This window comes from Podarcis muralis, chromosome 16, assembly GCF_964188315.1.
Source record: "Podarcis muralis chromosome 16, rPodMur119.hap1.1, whole genome shotgun sequence".
In the NCBI taxonomy this organism is placed as follows: domain Eukaryota; kingdom Metazoa; phylum Chordata; class Lepidosauria; order Squamata; family Lacertidae; genus Podarcis; species Podarcis muralis.
Window position 1 is genome coordinate 8,960,864 of NC_135670.1, and position 19,318 is coordinate 8,980,181.

Below are 19,318 nucleotides of genomic sequence, written 5' to 3' on the forward strand. Positions count from 1 at the left end.
AAGTCTGCCCCTGCGGCTTGACGGAGGTAGAAACTGTCTCTCATGTCTTGTTACACTGCCGTTTCTACGGGGATATACACTCGGTATTTCTTACCCCTGCTATGCAAAAATCTCCAAATGAATCCAAACTTCCATGTCTAAAATCCTGGTAGAGGACAAGGATCCTGAGATCACGGTAAGGGTAGCCAAATTCTGTGCGATTGCCATAAAACTTAGGGAACAAGCTGTGCTATCATAATGATTAAAGTTTTAAATGATAATTTTAGGTTATATGTTAGTGACTAACTTTTAATTTATATATATTTTTAACTGTTGCTATATCTGTATTGTCCCTGTTATAAAGGTAAAGGTAAAGGGACCCCTGACCGACTTTGGGGTTACGGCACTCATCTTGCTTTATTAGCCGTGGGAGCCGGCGTACAGCTTCCGGGTCATGTGGCCAGCATGACTAAGCCGCTTCTGGCGTACCAGAGCAGCGCACGAAAACGCCGTTTACCTTCCCACCAGAGCGGTACCTATTTATCTACTTGCACTGTGCTTTCGAACTGCTAGGTTGGCAGGAGCTGGGACCGAGCAACAGGAGCTCACCCCGTCACGGGGATTCGAACCGCCGACCTTCCGATTGGCAAGCCCTAGGCTCTGTGGTTTAGCCCACAGCGCCACCCGCGTCCCGTCCCTGTTATACCTAACTGCAAATTCAAATGTATCCCTATCGTGTTTTATGACTTCCTTGATATTGTATGTGGGCTGGAACTGGTCTTTGACCGAAATAATATAATTCATTCACGGGAAGCAGCTCAGTCGTAGGAGTGTTTGCAGAAGAACCCAGGAAGGGTCCTGCTGGAGATGGCCAATGGTCCATCTATTCCTGCATCCTGTCCTAACAGCAACCAACCCAATGCAAGCAGAACCTGAGCACAAGAGAGCTCTCCTCTCATGAGCTTCCCAGCAATTGGCATTCAGAAGCACGACTGAATCATCACAGTGAATAGTCACCGGTAGCCTTTTTCTCCATGGTAAGAAAAGCCCTGCGGGACAAGACTAAATAAAGGGATCTGTCGACCGCAGCATCCTGACCCCGCAATAACCGACCAGATGCCCCAACAGGGAAGCCTGCACAACAGGACCTCCCTCTGCAACCGGTAATCAAAGGCATTTATACAAGCCCTATGAGAATAACATTCTACACCTGGCAAAACATGGAAATCCAAGCACCCCAGCTCCAAGGGGTGGGGTAGGGGTAGCAGTTTTGTCAGTACTCTGTGCATGCTCAGGAGCTCGCTATTTCTGTGCGGCTCGTTTTCAAGTCACAGCCCCGCCTGGCATCAGAAGTGCTCTCCCGGCTTAAAACCCAGCAAGCTTAGCAGGAGTCCCTTCGGAAAGCGGTGCCGCCCCCCCCCCCCCAAAGCAATCCTCTGTGGCTAATAGACTCTGGCTAAGCGGAGGAAAGAAACTAGGTCTCAGCAGGTGGCGCCCATGAGTCAGATAAACTCCCCTTATCCATTTCAAATCAACCCACAGCCTTTGTAGAAGCAGAGAAGGAAGAATTGCTTGTCTCCCCCATCTGAAAGAGGCCCGGGGTGTAATCCTACTCACAAGTAGGCACAAGGGCCTCAGTTTGCTTGTTCATTTCAATGGGTCTAACTCGGAGGAGGGCTAGCATAGGATACAACCACCCTCTCCCCCAAATATTCTGATCCCACAAGCAAACCATTCGTTTTCCAAAAGGGAGGCGTTGATGGTTTCAAGTGTGATTGGAAATGCAGTTTGCAGGACCGCTAGCCGTCCACCCTAAACCAAGCACAGACACCAGGCGGTCTGGTGTGGCTGCTCAGCTGTGCGCTCTGCACATCCTCAAGAGGTGCTCATGGAAAAAAAGAGAAGTCTCAAGGGCCTTTTCGGTAGTGGCGCCCTCCCTGTGGAACGCCCTCCCACCAGATGTCAAAGAGAACAACAACTACCAGACTTTTAGAAGACATCTGAAGGCAGCCCTGTTTAGGGAAGCTTTTAATGTTTGATGTATTACAGTATTTTAATATTTTTTTGGAAGCTGCCCAGAGTGGCTGGGGAAGCCCAGCCAGATGGGCGGGGTATAAATAATAATAATAATAATAATAATAATAATAATAATAATAATAATAATAATAATAATGTCTGCCAGCACGTCACTGAAACCGAGCTGGGAAATAGATCGCAGATATAACTTCAAAGGCAGGTGTGGGTGGGTGTGGAGATTATAAAACTGTTGTGGCTGGCCCTGGCTACAATCTATTATTGTTTTATTTATATTCATTGAACTGCCCATTTTTGCCCCGGTCCTGACCGTCAGTGGCATGTGGCCCCCAGAATGTTGCCCAGATGGGAATGCAGGCCTCCGGCGCAATGGTACACTGGGCTATAGGTATCGGAGTATAACAGGCATAGGCAAACTCCGGCCCTCCAGATGTTTGGGACTACAATTCCCATCAACCCTAGCTAACAGGGCCAGTGGTCAGGGATGATGGGAATTGTAGTCCCAAACATCTGGAGGGCCGGAGTTTGCCTATGCCTGGGTTAGAACATCGAAATCATAGCCTGGGAAAAGCTCTGGAACAAAACCATGAACTGTTCCGCCTGCTATTTGATAAAGGAAAGCATACAAAAAAGGCTCTATAGTTGGTATCTGATGCCCAGTCAATTGGTTAAAATGTACAAGAGAGGGTCCAAACTGTGTTGGAAATGTGAAGAGATTGAGGGATCTTTTATACATATCTAATGCTTATTTCCCCTAAATTGATTTTTTTAATTTTATTGTTATTCATGTTTTTATACTGTATTTTATGCTGCTTTTATAATTAAGTCTTTTAAATTTGTTGTTAGCCGCCCTGAGCCTGGTTTTTGAACAGGGAAGGGTGGGGTATAAATAAAAATTTATTATTATTATACATAAAAAGGTAAAGGTACCCCTGCCCGTACAGGCCAGTCGTGTCCGACTCTAGGGTTGTGCGCTCATCTCACTTAAGAGGCCGGGAGCCAGCGCTGTCCGCAGACACCTCCGAGTCACGTGGCCAGTGTGACGAAGCTGCTCTGGCGAGCCGGCACCAGCGCAGCACACGGAAACGCTGTTTACCTTCCTGCTATAAAGCGGTACCTATTTATCTACTTGCACTTAGGGGTGCTTTCGAACTGCTAGGTGGGCAGGAGCTGGGACCGAAAGACGGGAGCTCACCCCGCCGCGGGGATTCGAACCACCGACCATACAATCGGCAAGTCCTAGGCACTGAGATTTTACCCACAGCGCCACCCGCATCCCGCATATTATACATAGGTATAATATGCGGTATACATAGGTATTATACATCACCCGCATACAGTATTATACATAGGTGGTGGCAAATACTATGCCGCCAAATACTAAGAGATGGTCTATGGTGAGCTTTTTTTATTTTTTTAAAAAATGCATTTCCAAAGAAACCAGAAACCTTTCTATTAGCGATAATTGGGGATGAGCTCCCCTCGAGGGTACTCAATTTATTTCTTTATGCAACAGCGGCGGCTGGAATAGTGCATGCTAAAAGTTGGAAAGGAAAAGAAATATCAACAAAAGAACAATGGCTGTATAAATTGACAGAAGACGCCGAACTCACAAGCATGACAGCCAAAATAAGGAATCAGGATGGAAAACAAATGAAGGGCGAATGGGGAAACTTTTGGGGAGTTGATGCTAAATCAAAACTACAAATAGGGGTAATCCTCTGAACAACAAATACAAAGGAGGTAAAGGTAAAGGTAAAGGTACCCCTGCCCGTACGGGCCAGTCTTGACAGACTCTAGGGTTGTGCGCCCATCTCACTCAAGAGGCCGGGGGCCAGCGCTGTCTGGAGACACTTGCAGGTCACGTGGCCAGCGTGACATCGCTGCTCTGGCAAGCCAGAGCCGCACACGGAAATGCCGTTTACCTTCCCGCTAGTAAGCGGTCCCTATTTATCTACTTGCACCCGGGAGTGCTTTCGAAGTGCTAGGTTGGCAGGCGCTGGGACCGAACAACGGGAGCGCACCCGCCGCGGGGATTCGAACCGCCGACCTTTCGATCGGCAAGCCCTAGGCGCTGAGGCTTTTACCCACAGCGCCACCCGCGTCCCCATTTCCACTGGAAGGGAAAAAGTAGGGTGAATTAATATATGGATATGCAGCAATAGTGGATCTATTACGAATGCCTTGGAAGGCTATATGGAAAGAATATTTGACAGTAAAGTATGATTTGTAAATAGAAAAATGGAAAATGCATTTTAAAAAAGGGGGGTGGAATGCAACTCTTGGGCTTTGGAAAAGGTCCCCCCACCCCTGCTGCTATATATTAATAAGCAAATTCATTCCGCCAGCTGTATCCTCATGTAGCCAAAACAGCACTAGGTGCATGAGAAGCAGCAGCGGTTTGAGGGAAACCCCAAATTTTGCAACAGTACAAAAATGAAATTGGAAGGAATTCGACAAGGAGGGGAACCCCCCCTCCAAAAAAGCAAACCAATGAGGACCGAGCATGTTCAGCAGGCACAGAAGACTGATGGATTCATAGGGGAAAGAGAAGAAAATAAAATGGCAGCGATAAGTGGCTGGCACCCTGGGCAGGAACATTTCCTGCTGAAACATTTTGTTACAGCACCCACTTGCCTTTCTAAAGGTAAAGGTAAAGGTACCCCTGCCCGTACGGGCCAGTCTTGACAGACTCTGGGGTTGTGCGCCCATCTCACTCTAGAGGCTGGGGGCCAGCGCTGTCTGGAGACACTTCCAGGTCACGTGGCCAGCGTGACAAAGCTGCATCTGGCGAGCCAGCGCAGCACACGGAACGCCGTTTACCTTCCCGCTGGTAAGCGGTCCCTATTTATCTACTTGCACCCAGGGGTGCTTTCGAACTGCTAGGTTGGCAGGCGCTGGGACCAAGCAGCGGGAGCGCACCCCGCCGCGGGGATTCGAACCGCCGACCTTTCGATCGGCAAGTCCTAGGCACTGAGGCTTTTACCCACAGCGCCACCCGCGTCCCACTTGCCTTTCTACCCTTTAAAAATGAGGGGCAGCCAGAAAGCCCCTTCCTTATAAAGATACCAGCCCTCATGTTTTTGCACCAACAGCTGATTTTAAAGAAAATCGGAAGCTGCTTTTATACTGAGTCCATCTAGCTCCATACTGTCTACACTGACCAGCAGCAGCGCTCCAAAGTTTCAGACGAAGGGCATTCCCAGCCCTACTTAGAAATGGTGGACTTGCAATCAACCAACGCTCTACTGCTGAGCTACAGTCATGCACTACGCTGCGTCGGAGGACCGGTCCATCCGGCTCAGCATGGTCCGCACTGACCGGCAGCAGCTCCCCGGGGCTGCAAGCAGGGTTTCCTAGCCCGACCTGGGGAGGCCATTGGGGATTGAAGCTGGGATCTCCTGCACGACAAGCTCTGCTGCTAAGCCATGATTCTGCGAGTGAGTGGGTGGGTGGGGCAATGAAAAGGGCATGACTTAGGGGGGGGGGCGCATAAGGAAATGTGGTGCCAGAGTGCCGGCCAGTGCCAGCCACCTCCAGCAACTCAAAAGAGAGATCCATTGAGCAGAACGGGTTTTTAAAAACCGATCGACACATGCCTTTTTGTCCCCGCCGCATCCCTGCTCGTTCCCCATTTTCTAAATTAGAGCTACTCTGCAAGGCAGGTGCTTATTCCTGGCTCTCTTCCCCGGTTGCCAGGGAGTCCCACCTGCACCCCATGTGCGTGCTATCTGCCCCCCCCCCCTCACGATTCTTCCCCATGCAACTCCTGTTTGTGAACACCAAGGCTCAGTGTGTGAGAGAGAGAAAGTGAGAGAGAGTGTTTGTACATCTCTCTCTAACTGCACATTTATTCCAAGCATGGGGTGCCGGTTCCCAGCTCTGTATCTGCTGAATAATGCCATAGCACAGCAGAAGGGTATTTTTAGTAGAGGAAAAACCGCAGGCAGGAAGGGGGGGGTGGCTAACTAAACCCTCTCCCTCCTCCCTCACCTGTTCTTCCAGTGGTGGTTAACTGAACCCCTTCCCTCACATACACCCATTCAAGTGGTGGTTAACTTCACCCCATCCCTCATACACACCTCTCTGGGTAGTGGTTAACGTAACCCTTTCTCTCTCCCCCCCCCCAATTCGAGTGGCGGTTATCTTAACCCCTTCCCCACCACTCCACCTGTTTTCTATGCCCTCCATCTCTCTACAGTGATACCTCAGGTTAAGTACTTAATTTGTTCCGGAGGTCTGTTCTTAACCTGAAACTGTTCTTAACCTGAAGCACCACTTTAGCTAATGGGGCCTCCAGAGCACAATTTCTGTTCTCATCCTGAAGCAAAGTTCTTAACCCGAAGCACTATTTCTGGGTTAGCGGAGTCTGTAACCTGAAGCGTATGTAACCTGAAGCGTATTTAACCCGAGGTACCACTGTATTTTCCTTTTTTAAAACACAGAACAACAGACAGTGACAGTCAGAACAGAGGCCTCCTCAACTGAGCCAGCCTTGCCCTGTTTAGCAGCGCTTAGCAGATTCGTTAATTTGGGGTACCACAGCCATGGAAGGAAACCCCCTCTCTCCCTACTCCTCCCTCTTGCTGGGTGTGGGGAGGAAGAGGGGAGGACAACCAAGGAAACAAGCAAGGCTGGGTGTCCACAGAGAGCAGATGATATCTGCACTTGGCACCGGCGGCCAAATTTCTGTTCTGTCCCTTTGGGAGTTTTTTATGGGGGGGGGGTCTGGTTGGAGGCCAGTTGTTGCTCTCATGTGAGCTGTTCCTGCTTTCGGTGAAAACATCTGGACCCTTGGCGTGCGCATGCATATTCTCACGCACATGCACACTGTCTCACTGTCGGCCCCCGACAAACGGTTTCTCTCCACCCAGGTCCCAAGCACTGCGTTCGGTGCGTGGGGGTTCCTTTCCAAGGGAAAAGAGCAAGGCTTCTGCAAGCTAGACTCCTAGAGCCAGGCTGTCCACACACCCCTTTGCAAAGAGGAAGAGATGAGGGTCAAGTTAAACACCACCCCTCCCCTACCGCTGAACAGATCGACCCCTTGCAAGCAGAGAAACAGAGGTGGAAAGGGGCGTCTGTGTTTAACTTGACCCTTTCCCTGCAGCTGCATCTCTGCCTATGGTACGACATCTGCCTTGCGTGCGGAAGGTCCTTGCATGCAGAAAAATCCCGTAGGGCTGGGAAGTGTCCCTGCCTGGAACCCTGGAGAGATGCTGCCAGTCAGTGTGGACAATACTGAGTTGGGTGGACTCAGTAGAAGGCAGATCCCTAGGTTCCTCAGAAGGGATGTAGTTCACTGGTGGAGCATCTGCTTCCTACCAGGTGTAGTCCTGATTGAAGATTGCTGTTTGTTCACCATCAGGAATGAAGCCTAAATGGGCGTCCTAAATGGGATGCGGGTGGCGCTGTGGGTTAAACCACAGAGCCTAGGACTTGCCGATCAGAAGGTCGGCCGTTCGAATCCCCGTGACGGCGTGAGCTCCCGTTGCTCGGTCCCTGCTCCTGCCAACCTAGCAGTTCAAAAGCACGTCAAAGTGCAAATAGATAAATAGGTACCACTCTGGTGGGAAGGTAAATGGCGTTTCCGTACACTGCTCTGGTTCACCAGAAGCGGCTTAGTCATGCTGGCCACATGACCCGGAAGCTGTACGCCGGCTCCCTCGGCCAGTAAAGCGAGATGAGCGCCGCAACCCCAGAGTCGGTCACGACTGGACCTAATGGTCCGGGGTCCCTTTACCTTTACCTAACAACAACAACAACAACAACAGCAACACATGCCCATGAATTGCATCTGCGAAATGACTGTTGTGTTGATGTTGACCCTTAAGGGGCTTCTTAAGAACCTAGATCAGCTCTTCTAGATTAGGCCAATGGCCAATCTAGTCCCAGGATCCAGTTCTCCCAGTGGCCAACCAGTTGCCTCTTGGAAAGCCTGCAAGCAGGACCTGAGCACAACACAGACCCCACCTGCGATGCCCAGCATACCACTGCCTCTTACAGCGCAGGTAGACATTATCCACTGGGGAGCCAGCATGGTGTGGTGGTTACAGCATCAGACTAGAATCAGAGTTGGAAGGGACCCTAAGGATAATCTCATCCGACCCCCTGCAATGCAGGAATATGCAGCTGTCTCCTGCGGGGATCGAACCTGCAACCTCGACGTTATCAGCACCACGCTCAAACCAACTGAGCTATCCAACCTGACTAGGACCTGGGAGACCAGGGTTCAAACCTTCATCTCATCCACAAAAGTTCACTGGGCGCAACTTTAAGACAGTCCCTGTGTCCTCTCAGCCTAACCTACCTCAAAGGGTTGTCATGGAGATTAAATGAGAAGGGAGAGAGCCACGTAGGCCACCTCAAATTCTTTGGAGAAAAATGCAGGATACAGATTAGATAGATAGATAGATAGATAGATAGATAGATAGATAGATGATGGATAGATAGATTAGATAGATAGATAGATAGATAGATAGATAGATAGATAGATGATAGATAGATAGAGTGGTACCTCAGGTTACATACGCTTCAGGTTACAGACTCCGCTAACCCAGAAATATTACCTCGGGTTAAGAACTTTGCTTCAGGATGAGAACAGAAATCGTGCTCCGGTGGCATGGCAGCAACGGAAGGCCCCATTAGCTAAAGTGGTACCTCAGGTTAAGAACAGTTTCAGGTTAAGAACGGACCTCCGGAACGTATTAAGTACTTAACCCGAGGTACCACTGTAGATAGATAGATAGATAGATAGAGGAGAATGAATCGTTTTTCTTCCTCTTCTTAAACGCACACACACGTGGAATTAGGGTGGACCGGATTACTCAGTGTGGAAGGCGAAGGGGGAGTAAAAGAAGCTGGCAGCTAGAGAATTGTTGGCATCTGGCGTTCCGCAGGGCACCCGCTGGCATCCTGCCAACCTCCCCCACCTTGGCAAAGATCCGCCGCTCGCTGAGTCTTTCATTCTTCTCTCCCTTCTCCCTCCACTTCCCAGGGAGCCTGGCTGCTAGGGAGCCTGGCAACAGGGGTATATTCCACCCTCTAAGCCGCTCCCATCGCTTGCCAGGCACTAATGAGGTCGTGGGCGTTTGGGGTGGGGGCAAGGCTTAGTCAGTCCTTTCCCTTAATTATTATTTTTGCAGGAATGCCCACCAGTGGTGACTCTTCCTTGGCACCCAGCCTCGCAAACGGTTCGGAGACTGGCACACACAATCTCGCAATTTTGGGAGGGTTTTTTTTGTCTTCTTCAACTGCGGGTTAGCTTTTGCCCGTAGCAACAGGTCTTTTTTTGGTGGGTGGGTGAGGTTTTCTGGGGACGGGTGAAAAGAGCAGAAACGCAGTTGCCGCTTTAAACCGATCCCCTGTCAAAGCGGGAACCGGGCTGACGGCAGCAGGCGGGGGTCGCCTGTCTCGTGCTCTGCTCGCCAGAGGCCTCTCCTGCCAATCGGAGGCAGCTGGTTCGTCCTGAGTCATCTGTCGCCGGGCAATGCCACCTCTCTTTGTGGCAGAGGTTTTGTGACAGGAAGGTCTGGCCAACAAACGCTGCCCAGTTTTGGCTGGGGAACCGATGGGCCCATGAGTGGTTGTCGGAGAAGAGGGGCTAAATCTGGATAAACACAAATGTCATTGGACTCCAACTCCCGCAAGGGTCAGGTATAATCAGAGTTGCAGTCTGAAACATCTGCAGAACACCAGGTTGGCTACCCTTGACCTGCATTGATTGACAGCTGCTCTCCAGAGCTTTCCCAAACAGGAGTCTTTTCCAGCCCAATCTGGAAATTCTGGGCATTGGACATGGGACCAGCTTGAACTACTCTCAATTCCAACCTGATACAGTGGTATCTCGGGTTAAGTACTTAATTCGTTCCAGAGGTCCGTTCTTAACCTGAAACTGTTCTTAACCTGAAGCACCACTTTAGCTAATGAGGCCTCCTGCTGCTGCCGTGCTGCCGGAGCACGATTTCTGTTCACATCCTGAAGCAAAGTTCTTAACCTGAAGCACTATTTCTGGGTTAGCGGAGTCTGTAACCTGAAGTGTATGTAACCCGAGGTACCACTTTAATTGCCCCCTGCCCAGATTTTAACTTGTCTGAATTAATTTTAAGATGCATTTTAATTAATTGATGTCTGTTTTTATGCATATTGTGTTGTTTTTATGATGTTAGCTGCTCTGAGCATGGCTTAGCTGGGGAGGGCAGGATACAAATAAAAAATTATTATTATTATTATTATTATTATTATTATTATTATTATTATTATTATTATTATTATTTCCACAATGGTTGTGCTCTGCCTCCACGGTCAGAGGCAGCCGTGCTTCTGAATAAGGAAAAAAGGTAAAGGACCCCTGGACACTTAAGTCCAGTCAAAGGCGACTATGGGGTTGCGGCGCTCATCTCGCTTTCAGGCCAAGGAAGCCGGTGTTTGTCCACAGACAGCTTTCCGGGTCATGTGCCCAGCATGACTAAACCACTTCTGGCGCAGCAGAACATCGTGACGAAAACCAGAGCGCACAGAAATGCCGTTTACCTTCCCGCCGCAGCGGTACCTATTTATCTACTTGCACTGGCGTGCTTTCAAACTGCTAGGTTGGCAGGAGCTGGGACAGAGCGACAGGAGCTCACTTCATCCTGGGGATTCGAACCGCCGACCTTCCAATCGGCAAGCCCAATGAAGCTGGTGTAAGCCACAGAAGCGCAAAGTGTTATTGCATTCGGGTCCTGCTTGCATGTTTCCTCTGGGCATGTGTTTGGCCGCCGTGAGAACAGTGGACTAGACGGGCTTTTAGTACTTCTTAGGCTCTTCTGCATGCAAGCGCTCCACCCATGAACCACAGCTCTTCCCTTCTGTGCCCTTATCACTTTGTGAGTGGCAAAAAACCCCAGCAGAACTTATGCAAAGCAACGAAACAAAAGGAGTGCACAAATGTTGACTTTTTGTAGTTTATTTAATGCTGGATGGCAGGGCTGCATGCTGGCACACACAGAACCATATCGATAAAGCACTGGTACTAGTCATGGCTTCCCCCAAAGAACCATGGGAATCCTGGGACTCGGGTGGCGCTGTGGGTTAAACCACAGAGCCTAGGACTTGCTGATCAGAAGGTCGGCGGTTCGAATCCCCGCGACGGGGTGAGTTCCTGTTGCTCGGTCCCTGCTCCTGCCCACCTAGCAGTTCGAAAGCACGTCAAAGTGCAAGTAGATAAATAGGTGTGAAGGTAAACAGCATTTCCGTGCGCTGCTCTGGTTTGCCAGAAGCAGCTTAGTCATGACCCGGCCACATGACCCGGAAGCTGTACGCCAGCTCCCTCGGCCAATAAAGCAAGATGAGCGCCGCAACCCCAGAGTCAGTCACGACTGGACCTAATGGTCAGGGGTCCCTTTACCTTTACCTTACTAGTCATGGCTTCCCCCAAAGAATCGTGGGAACTATGGTTTGCTAAAAGTGCCGAGAGTTGTTAGGAGACCTCTGTATTCCCCTCACAGAACTACAATTCACAGTGGTTTAACGATCAAGCCTTCCTCCCAGAGAACTCTGGGAACTGTAGTTCTGGGACAAGAGTACGGCTCTCCTGACAACTCGCAACATCCTTAACAAACTACAGTTCCCAGGATTCTACAGGAAAAGCCACGACAAAGTGGTATTATAAGAGTTTCAAATGCCTGGGGCAGGCGAGTAAGACCCCCATCGGCACTACACATTTAAAGCAGTATCGTACTACTTTGAACAATCATGGCTTCACCGAAAGCACCATGGGAGCTGTTGTTTCTCAAGGGAGAGTTAGGAGGCCCCTTATCCCACACACACCCGAGCTACAATTCCCAGAGTTCACTGGGAAGAAGGACGGATGGTTAAAACCACTCTAGGAACTGCCGCTCTGTGAGGGGAATAGGGAACTCTCAGTGCCCTTAACAAATGGCAGTTCCCAAAAATCCTTGTGAGAAACAATGGCTGTCAATGTGCTTGAACTGTATGGTGCAGAATGGCCCAGGTTGCAGAGGAATGATTTACCAACATCCATCTTTTCAGCTCATAGAATAACCTTTCCCCTCCTCACACAAATATAGGCCCTTGGCAGCAGTGGTCGCACCTACAGGCCTCCAAATTTCACTGGATTCCAACTCCCATCAGCCCCAGGCAGCACGGCCTATAGACAGGGGTGATGGGAGTTGTAGTTCAATGAATATTCCTGGATCCCAACTCCAATAAGTCCCAGACAGCAAGGCCAATAGACAGGGATGATGGGAGTTGTAGTTCAATGAATATTCCTGGATCCCAACTCCAATAAGTCCCAGACAGCAAGGCCAATAGACAGGGATGATGGGAGTTGTAGTTCAACGAATATTCCTGGGTCCCAACTCCCATAAGTCCCAGACAGCACAGCCAATAGACAGGGATGATGGGAGTTGTAGTTCAATTAATATTCCTGGATCCCAACTCCCATCAGCCCCAGACAGCACAGCCAATAGACAGGGATGATGGGAGTTGTAGTTCAACGAATATTCCTGGACCCCAATTCCAATAAGTCCCAGACAGCAAGGCCAATAGACAGGGGTGATGGGAGTTGTAGTTCAATGAATATTCCTGGACCCCAATTCCAATAAGTCCCAGACAGCAAGGCCAATAGACAGGGGTGATGGGAGTTGTAGTTCAATGAATATTCCTGGATCCCAACTCCCATCAGCCCCCAGCCGGACACACACAAGAGGCACCTCCCTACGGCACACCCCCTGCGTCTCTGTGCGCGACTCGCGAGCTCACCTCTCACACACACGCACCGTCCAGGCAGCAATGATCCACAAGGAGATGCTGAAGACCAGGAGGACAGTCCCGGGGCAGATGGTCATGAGGGTCTTCATGACGAAGCGGGTGTTGAAGTTGATCTTGTTGAGGGCCCCGATGCTGCGGGACGAAGCGTCCGTGAAGAGTTTGCTATGCAAGAGCATGACCCGGGCGATCAAGTAGAGACGCAGGAACATGGGGATGGAGAGGATAATGTCCACGTCCGCCTCCGCCCGCGAAGGCGTGTACGAGAAGGCCAGCCGGGCCGTCCAAAAAAACTTGTACTCCCCAGGGATGGGGTGAATGGCGCACACCAGCATCTCCAGGCTGATGTAGAGGATACGTTCGTAGGTCATGGCGATCCGCCAGTCGTCGGCACCATTGTCGATCACGAAGAGCTGGCGGGGCAGGGAGGGAAGGGAGAAAACGGCAAGGGTTAGAAGAGATAGGCGGGCAGGGCTGGCAGCAGAATGTCGTCGCAGTGTGGGGCATTCCTGTAAAAGGATGTCTGCCAGTCACCCAGCCGTGCCCCACTCCACGATACTCCATTCCGTCCTGCCCCAGTTTCTCCCCAGCAGATGCTTAACATTCAATGGACATTGAGAATGATGAATCCATCACTGAGTTTAGGATTTTTTTCCACGAAAAGTTTCCCCCCCCCCCCCTCTCTCTCTCTCTTGTTCTTCTGGGGATTCCCTCAAGATGTGTCAATACCTCCCTTTTGTGAGTGGATAGGTTCAAGCAGTGGTTTTTTTCGGGGGGGGGAGTATGCAGGCGTAAGCATTCCCCCCTAAAAATTTTGTGACTTTTTCTACTTTTGTCCATTTGCTGTATTTATTTCTCCCAATTTGAACTATAAAATGGTGATTTTCTTGAGTCAAAATAAGAATATCCCTAAACATTTTTAAAGAAAAAAAGCACTGGGGTCAAGCTTAAGTGACCTTAACTTAGGGCTATACTGGATAATGATTGTTATTGTTATTTACACTATTTCTATACTGCTCCACATATACATATATATACATTCATATATATGTATATATGTGTATGTGTGGGTGTGTGTAAGTGTGTATGTATATGTATGTATATGTATATATGTACACACAAACACAGTACTCTCATTTTCCTACTCATATTGAAATACTGCCCCTCAATGAGGCCAAACTTAGATTCACAAAATGTTTAGGGGCATGTGTACCCCCAGAAAAAAAAGCAGAGTGTGTGTGTGTGTAATTCTAAGCAATGTACCGACTAAAGCAACAACAGACAATTGAAACAACAAGTATTAAAAGTTGCATAGTTAGCTTATAAAAATGTTACAAAATTACAAATAGTAATTACAAAATTACTAATAAATATAAAGCAATATTCAGTTATTGACTTTGGACGCACCTTCCCTTTCAGCCTCCTGGCTGTCACTCATAGTCGTCCCCCCAACTACCCCCCACCCACCCCCGCTCTCCACAGAACCCTCAAGACTGCCCATAGCTGTGTCCCATTCATCAGGCAGCCGCATAGTCCACACCCAGTTCCAAGTACCAAAGTTTGGCGTGTTTCCTAGCGGATACTGAAGAAGATGGAAAGAAAAGACACCCTTTCCAACTCACAGTTCTCTCTCCGGCCTCTGCCCCCTTCTTCTTCACCTCAATAGTCTCCACTTGTCCATTTCCTGGAGACATCGGGCCGGAGGACCAGTGTGAGAAACAGGATACAGGGCCAGAGACAGCGGTGGCTCAATTCAAGTGGGCTCATAAGCAACCTTTGTCCCCACAGAGCAGGGAGGATGCCCGCTGGCCAATAAGGTGGAGATCTTCCATTGTGTGTATAGGAAACCAATGCTTAATTACAACCTGCATTTCTCACAGATAATCACATTAATACACCTGCAGGAAATATTCCCCATTGGAGAGGGGGGGAGTCGAGATTTCCTGCAGGTATATTAATGGGATTGTGTGTGAGAAATGCAGACTATTATTTCCCACCCTCCGCCAGCCATCATCGTGACCTAGAGGCGCGTCTGGGCTCCCCCCCTTGGAAAGTTTTCATGCCTGCCTATCTGCAAGGCAGCTGTAGTCTATTTAAAGGGAGCCAGAGGCCTTGGGCCAACCGCCAGCCAGCAACTCGGCCCTTCCTGCCTGGGGCTCCATTACATACACACAGAAACCCACAGAGGGGGGAAATGCGACTGATCTCTCTTGACATCCGTCCTCCCTCTACCCCAAACAACAGAATGGATCTATTTCTCGGAGACGGGCTCTCCACCCAACAACTTGTGAGCGTTGCCACCGGGTTTCCATGGCAACCCCATCCTAAGTCCAGAGGTACCTAATTAGTCTTCCCTGATGCTAAGTTGGCAGCAGGGGAAGAGAGAGCAGAGTGGAGGGCCACATCTACAACATTCATTTAAAGCACTATGATACCTCATGGCTTCCCCCAGAGGATTCTGGGAGCTGTAGTTTAAGGGTGCCGAGAAATGTTTAGGGGACCCCCCCCCCGTTCCTCTCCTAAAGCTATAGTCCCCAGAGAGGTTAAATCATAGACCTTCTCGTCATCCCAGATAACTCTGGGAATTAGGGCTCTCCTAAACTGAATGAACGCCAACTCCCAGAATTCTCTGGGGGCAGCCATGGCCGTTAAGGGTGAGGAAAGTTGTCAGGAGGCCCCAATAGGCCCCATCACAGAGCTATCGCTTCCATAGTTGTTTAACAATTAGTCCCTCTTCACAAAAAAACTCTGGGAAATGTCGTTCTGGGAGAGGAACGGGGCTTTTCTAATGACTCTGCAAGTGTAACGAAAGGCAGTTCCCAGAATTCTCTGGGGGAAACCATGACTGTTTATAGGAGCATTACAGTACTACGGCAAAAAGAGAGGTATTGGTGAACAGGGAAAATAAAAAATGCAGTTCCCTTTAACAAAGGACTTTGTATTACAGTGGTACCTCGGGTTAAGAACTTAATTTGTTCCGGAGGTCCATTCTTAACCTGAAACTGTTCTTAACCTGAAGCACCACTTTAGCTAATGGGGCCTCCTGTTGCCGCCGCGCCGCCGGAGCACGATTTCTGTTCTCATCCTGAAGCAAAGTTCTTAACCCGAGGTAATATTTCTCGGTTAGCGGAGTCTGTAACCTGAAGTGTCTGTAACCCGAGGTACCACTGTACTCTTTCCCCTCCCCACTTCATATTTGTTTAGATTAGTTTGGCTTTATATTTTATTTTGTTTTTTGAAAATCTTATTAAGGGGGGGAGGTGATAATAATAATAATAATAATAATAATAATAATAATAATAATAATACAGAGGAGGAGGGACTACCAAATGCCTCTTACTCAATACTGCCCACCTGCCCCCAAAGCATAATGGAAGCCAATCAAATCAAGGACAATTGCCCACACCAACAACCTTTCCCCTCCTCTCTCGTTGCATAAATAAAGCAGCATAAATAAATAAATACACACCACACTCCATGCCAGAAGCTTGGCTTTCCCAACCACAAACACTCCCTTTTTAAGTCTCTCTCGGGGCTGTGGTGGGATTGCATTGCGATTCAGAGAGGAAACCCATTTGGAATTGCCCAGAGTGAAATGCTAATTAATGAAAGAGCGAGGGGGGGGGGTGCTGTCAGGCATGGCAAGGATTCCCTTGCCTGTTAAGGAGCTTTAACTCAGGCAGGTGTTAACTCCAGAATCCGCCACTCATTGCCAGGGACAGCTCACCCCAGAAATATTTGCCGCTAAGTAGCACTTACTGAGTGCTCACTGGAAGGACAGATCGTGAAGCTGAGGCTCCAGTACTTTGGCCACCTCATGAGAAGAGAAGACTCCCTGGAGAAGACACTGATGCTGGGAAAGATGGAGGGCACAAGGAGAAGGGGGCGACAGAGGACGAGATGGTTGGATAGTGTTTTCGAGGTTACCAGCATGAGTTTGACCAAACTGCGGGAAGTAGTGGAGGACAGAGGTGCCTGGCGTGCTCTGGTCCATGGGGTCACGAAGAGTCGGACACGACTAAACGACTAAACAGCAACAACAACAAAAGCACTTACTGCAGGACAGCATCTTTAAAAGCAGAGACATCACCTTGCCGACAAAGGTCCGTATAGTTCAAGCTATGGTTTTCCCAGTAGTGATGTATGGAAGTGAGAGCTGGACCATTAAGAAGGCTGATCGCCAAAGAATGGATGCTTTTGAATTCTGGTGCTGGAGGAGACTCTTGAGAGTCCCCTGGACTGCAAGAAGATCAAACCTCTCCATTCCGACGGAAATCAGCCCTGAGTGCTCACTGGAAGGACAGATCCTGAAGCTGAGGCTCCAAGACTTTGGCCACCTCATGAGAAGAGAAGACTCCCTGGAAAAGACCCTGATGTTGGGAAAGATGGAGGGCACAAGGAGAAGGGGACGGCAGAGGACGAGATGGTTGGACAGTGTTCTCGAAGCTACCAGCATGAGTTTGACCAAACTGCGGGAGGCAGTGGAAGACAGGAGTGCCTGGCGTGCTCTGGTCCAGGGGGTCACGAAGAGTTACAGACTCCGCTAACCCAGAAATAGTACCTCGGGTTAATAACTTCAGCTTCAGGATGAGAACAGAAATTGCGCAGCAGCGGCGAGGCGGCGGCAGTGTGAGGTCCCATTAGCTAAAGTGGTGCTTCAGGTTAAGAGCAGTTTCAGGTTAAGAAGGGACCTCCGGAACAAATTAAGTTCTTAACCCGGGGTACCACTGTATTGTGATTTTACGTTGTGAACTGCCCTGAGACCCGAGGGTATACAAATTTAATCAACAGCTGCAACAACAACAACAGCAACAACGCCAGTTCTGCAGTTTGGAGAGGTCCAGCAAGCATAGATGAGGTTAGGCACCCTTGCAGACTTTTAATGACCCACCACCTTTCCAAAGCTAATCCTTGGCTTTGTGCAAAGCCCAGAGTCTGGAAACACACAGCTTCCTAGCCCAGACCTTGAAGACAGATAAAAGTAACTGTCTGAGCAGAATTCACGGAAGTTGGCAAAGAAGACAAGATGAAATTGCTTCTCGCAGTGGACATCTGTCCCCAGAAACTTCCCTAGTGCAAACTAACACATCTTAAAAGGTAGCGCAGTTCATACGAAGGAAGCTGCCTTATAATTTTCACAGACCCTTGGGCCCACCTAGCTCCCCCCCCCAATATAATCTTTATTAGTTTTACAAATTTCATATTACACATTCATATTATATTACATTTTACATTTGTACTTGCTCCTAAGAGCTGACTTCCCTCCTTTTTCTTCTGACTTATTTATATCACCTCTAAATTTTTCGCATTATCTTTATTCATTTTATATATTTTAATATATTTTATATATTGTTATTCTGCTTCCACATTTGTCCATAAAATGTCTGTAGATGAATAAATCCTTCTATATATACAATTCTTATTGTCTATCTATACTGTATATCATTTGCAACTATTGATTACTTTGATCACATTGTACATTTTACTTCTTATTGATGTTATTTTTCCAATAAAGTTATTTGTATTGCATATTATGGGGCTTGTTTCAATTCTGCTGGTTTCTCTATTTCACACATATCTTTCCTATGTACAGCATATATATTTTTCCATTCTTTTTGAAATGTTTCATCGCCCTGTTGTCGGATTTTCCCTGTTAATTTAGCTACAGCGGTACCTCGGGTTAAGTACTTAATTCGTTCCAGAGGTCCGTACTTAACCTGAAACTGTTCTTAACCTGAAGCACCACTTTAGCTAATGGGGCCTCCCACTGCCGCTATACGATTTCTGTTCTCATCCTGAAGCAAAGTTCTTAACCTGAAGCACTATTTCTGGGTTGGCAGAGTCTGTAACCTGAAGCGTATGTAACCTGAAGCATATGTAACCCAAGGTACCACTGTATTTCTGAGTATTCCATTACCTTCTGTTGCCAATCTTACACTTCCTTGGCCCACCTAGCTTAGTGTTGTCTATACAGTGGTACCTCGGGTTACATACGCTTCAGGTTACATACACTTCAGGTTACAGACTCCGCTAACCCTGAAATAGTGCTTCAGGTTAAGAACTTTGCTTCAGGATGAGAACAGAAATCGTGCTCCAGCAGCGCGGCAGCAGCAGGAGGCCCCATGAGCTAAAGTGGTGCTTCAGGTTAAGAACGGACCTCCGGAACAAATTAAGTACTTAACCCGAGGTACCACTGTACTGACAGGCAGAGGCTCCTCATCATTTCAGGCAGGGGACATTCCCAGACGTCCCTGGGATTGAACCCGGAGCCTTCTTCATGCAAGGCAGATCCTCTACCACTGAGCTATACCCATTCTGTAACAATAAAAAGATCTGGAGGTGGGGAAACCCGTTTGCAGGGGGGGGGGAGAAACCAATGAGCACAGAATGCTAAATGCCGGGGGGGGGTCAAGAGTGGAAAACCAGGGAGAGTAGGAACAGAGCTGCTGAACAGAACGCAGCAACATTTTGTTGCAGACTTGTAATTACACAACCATTCATTCCCCCCTCCCGGCCTTCTCCACCAACTTTCTATGCC

At 48.7% G+C, this 19,318-nt stretch overlaps 1 protein-coding gene across 1 annotated transcript in view; it reads right to left on the reverse strand.

The window, feature by feature from the left end:
- KCNN3 (potassium calcium-activated channel subfamily N member 3) overlaps positions 1-19,318 on the reverse strand; it is a 105,249-nt gene that overhangs the window by 52,737 nt on the left and 33,194 nt on the right. The window contains exon 3 of the mRNA XM_028710133.2: positions 12,775-13,193. Within this exon, the coding sequence (XP_028565966.2) occupies positions 12,775-13,193 (419 nt within the window). The remainder of the gene's footprint in view (positions 1-12,774; positions 13,194-19,318) is intronic.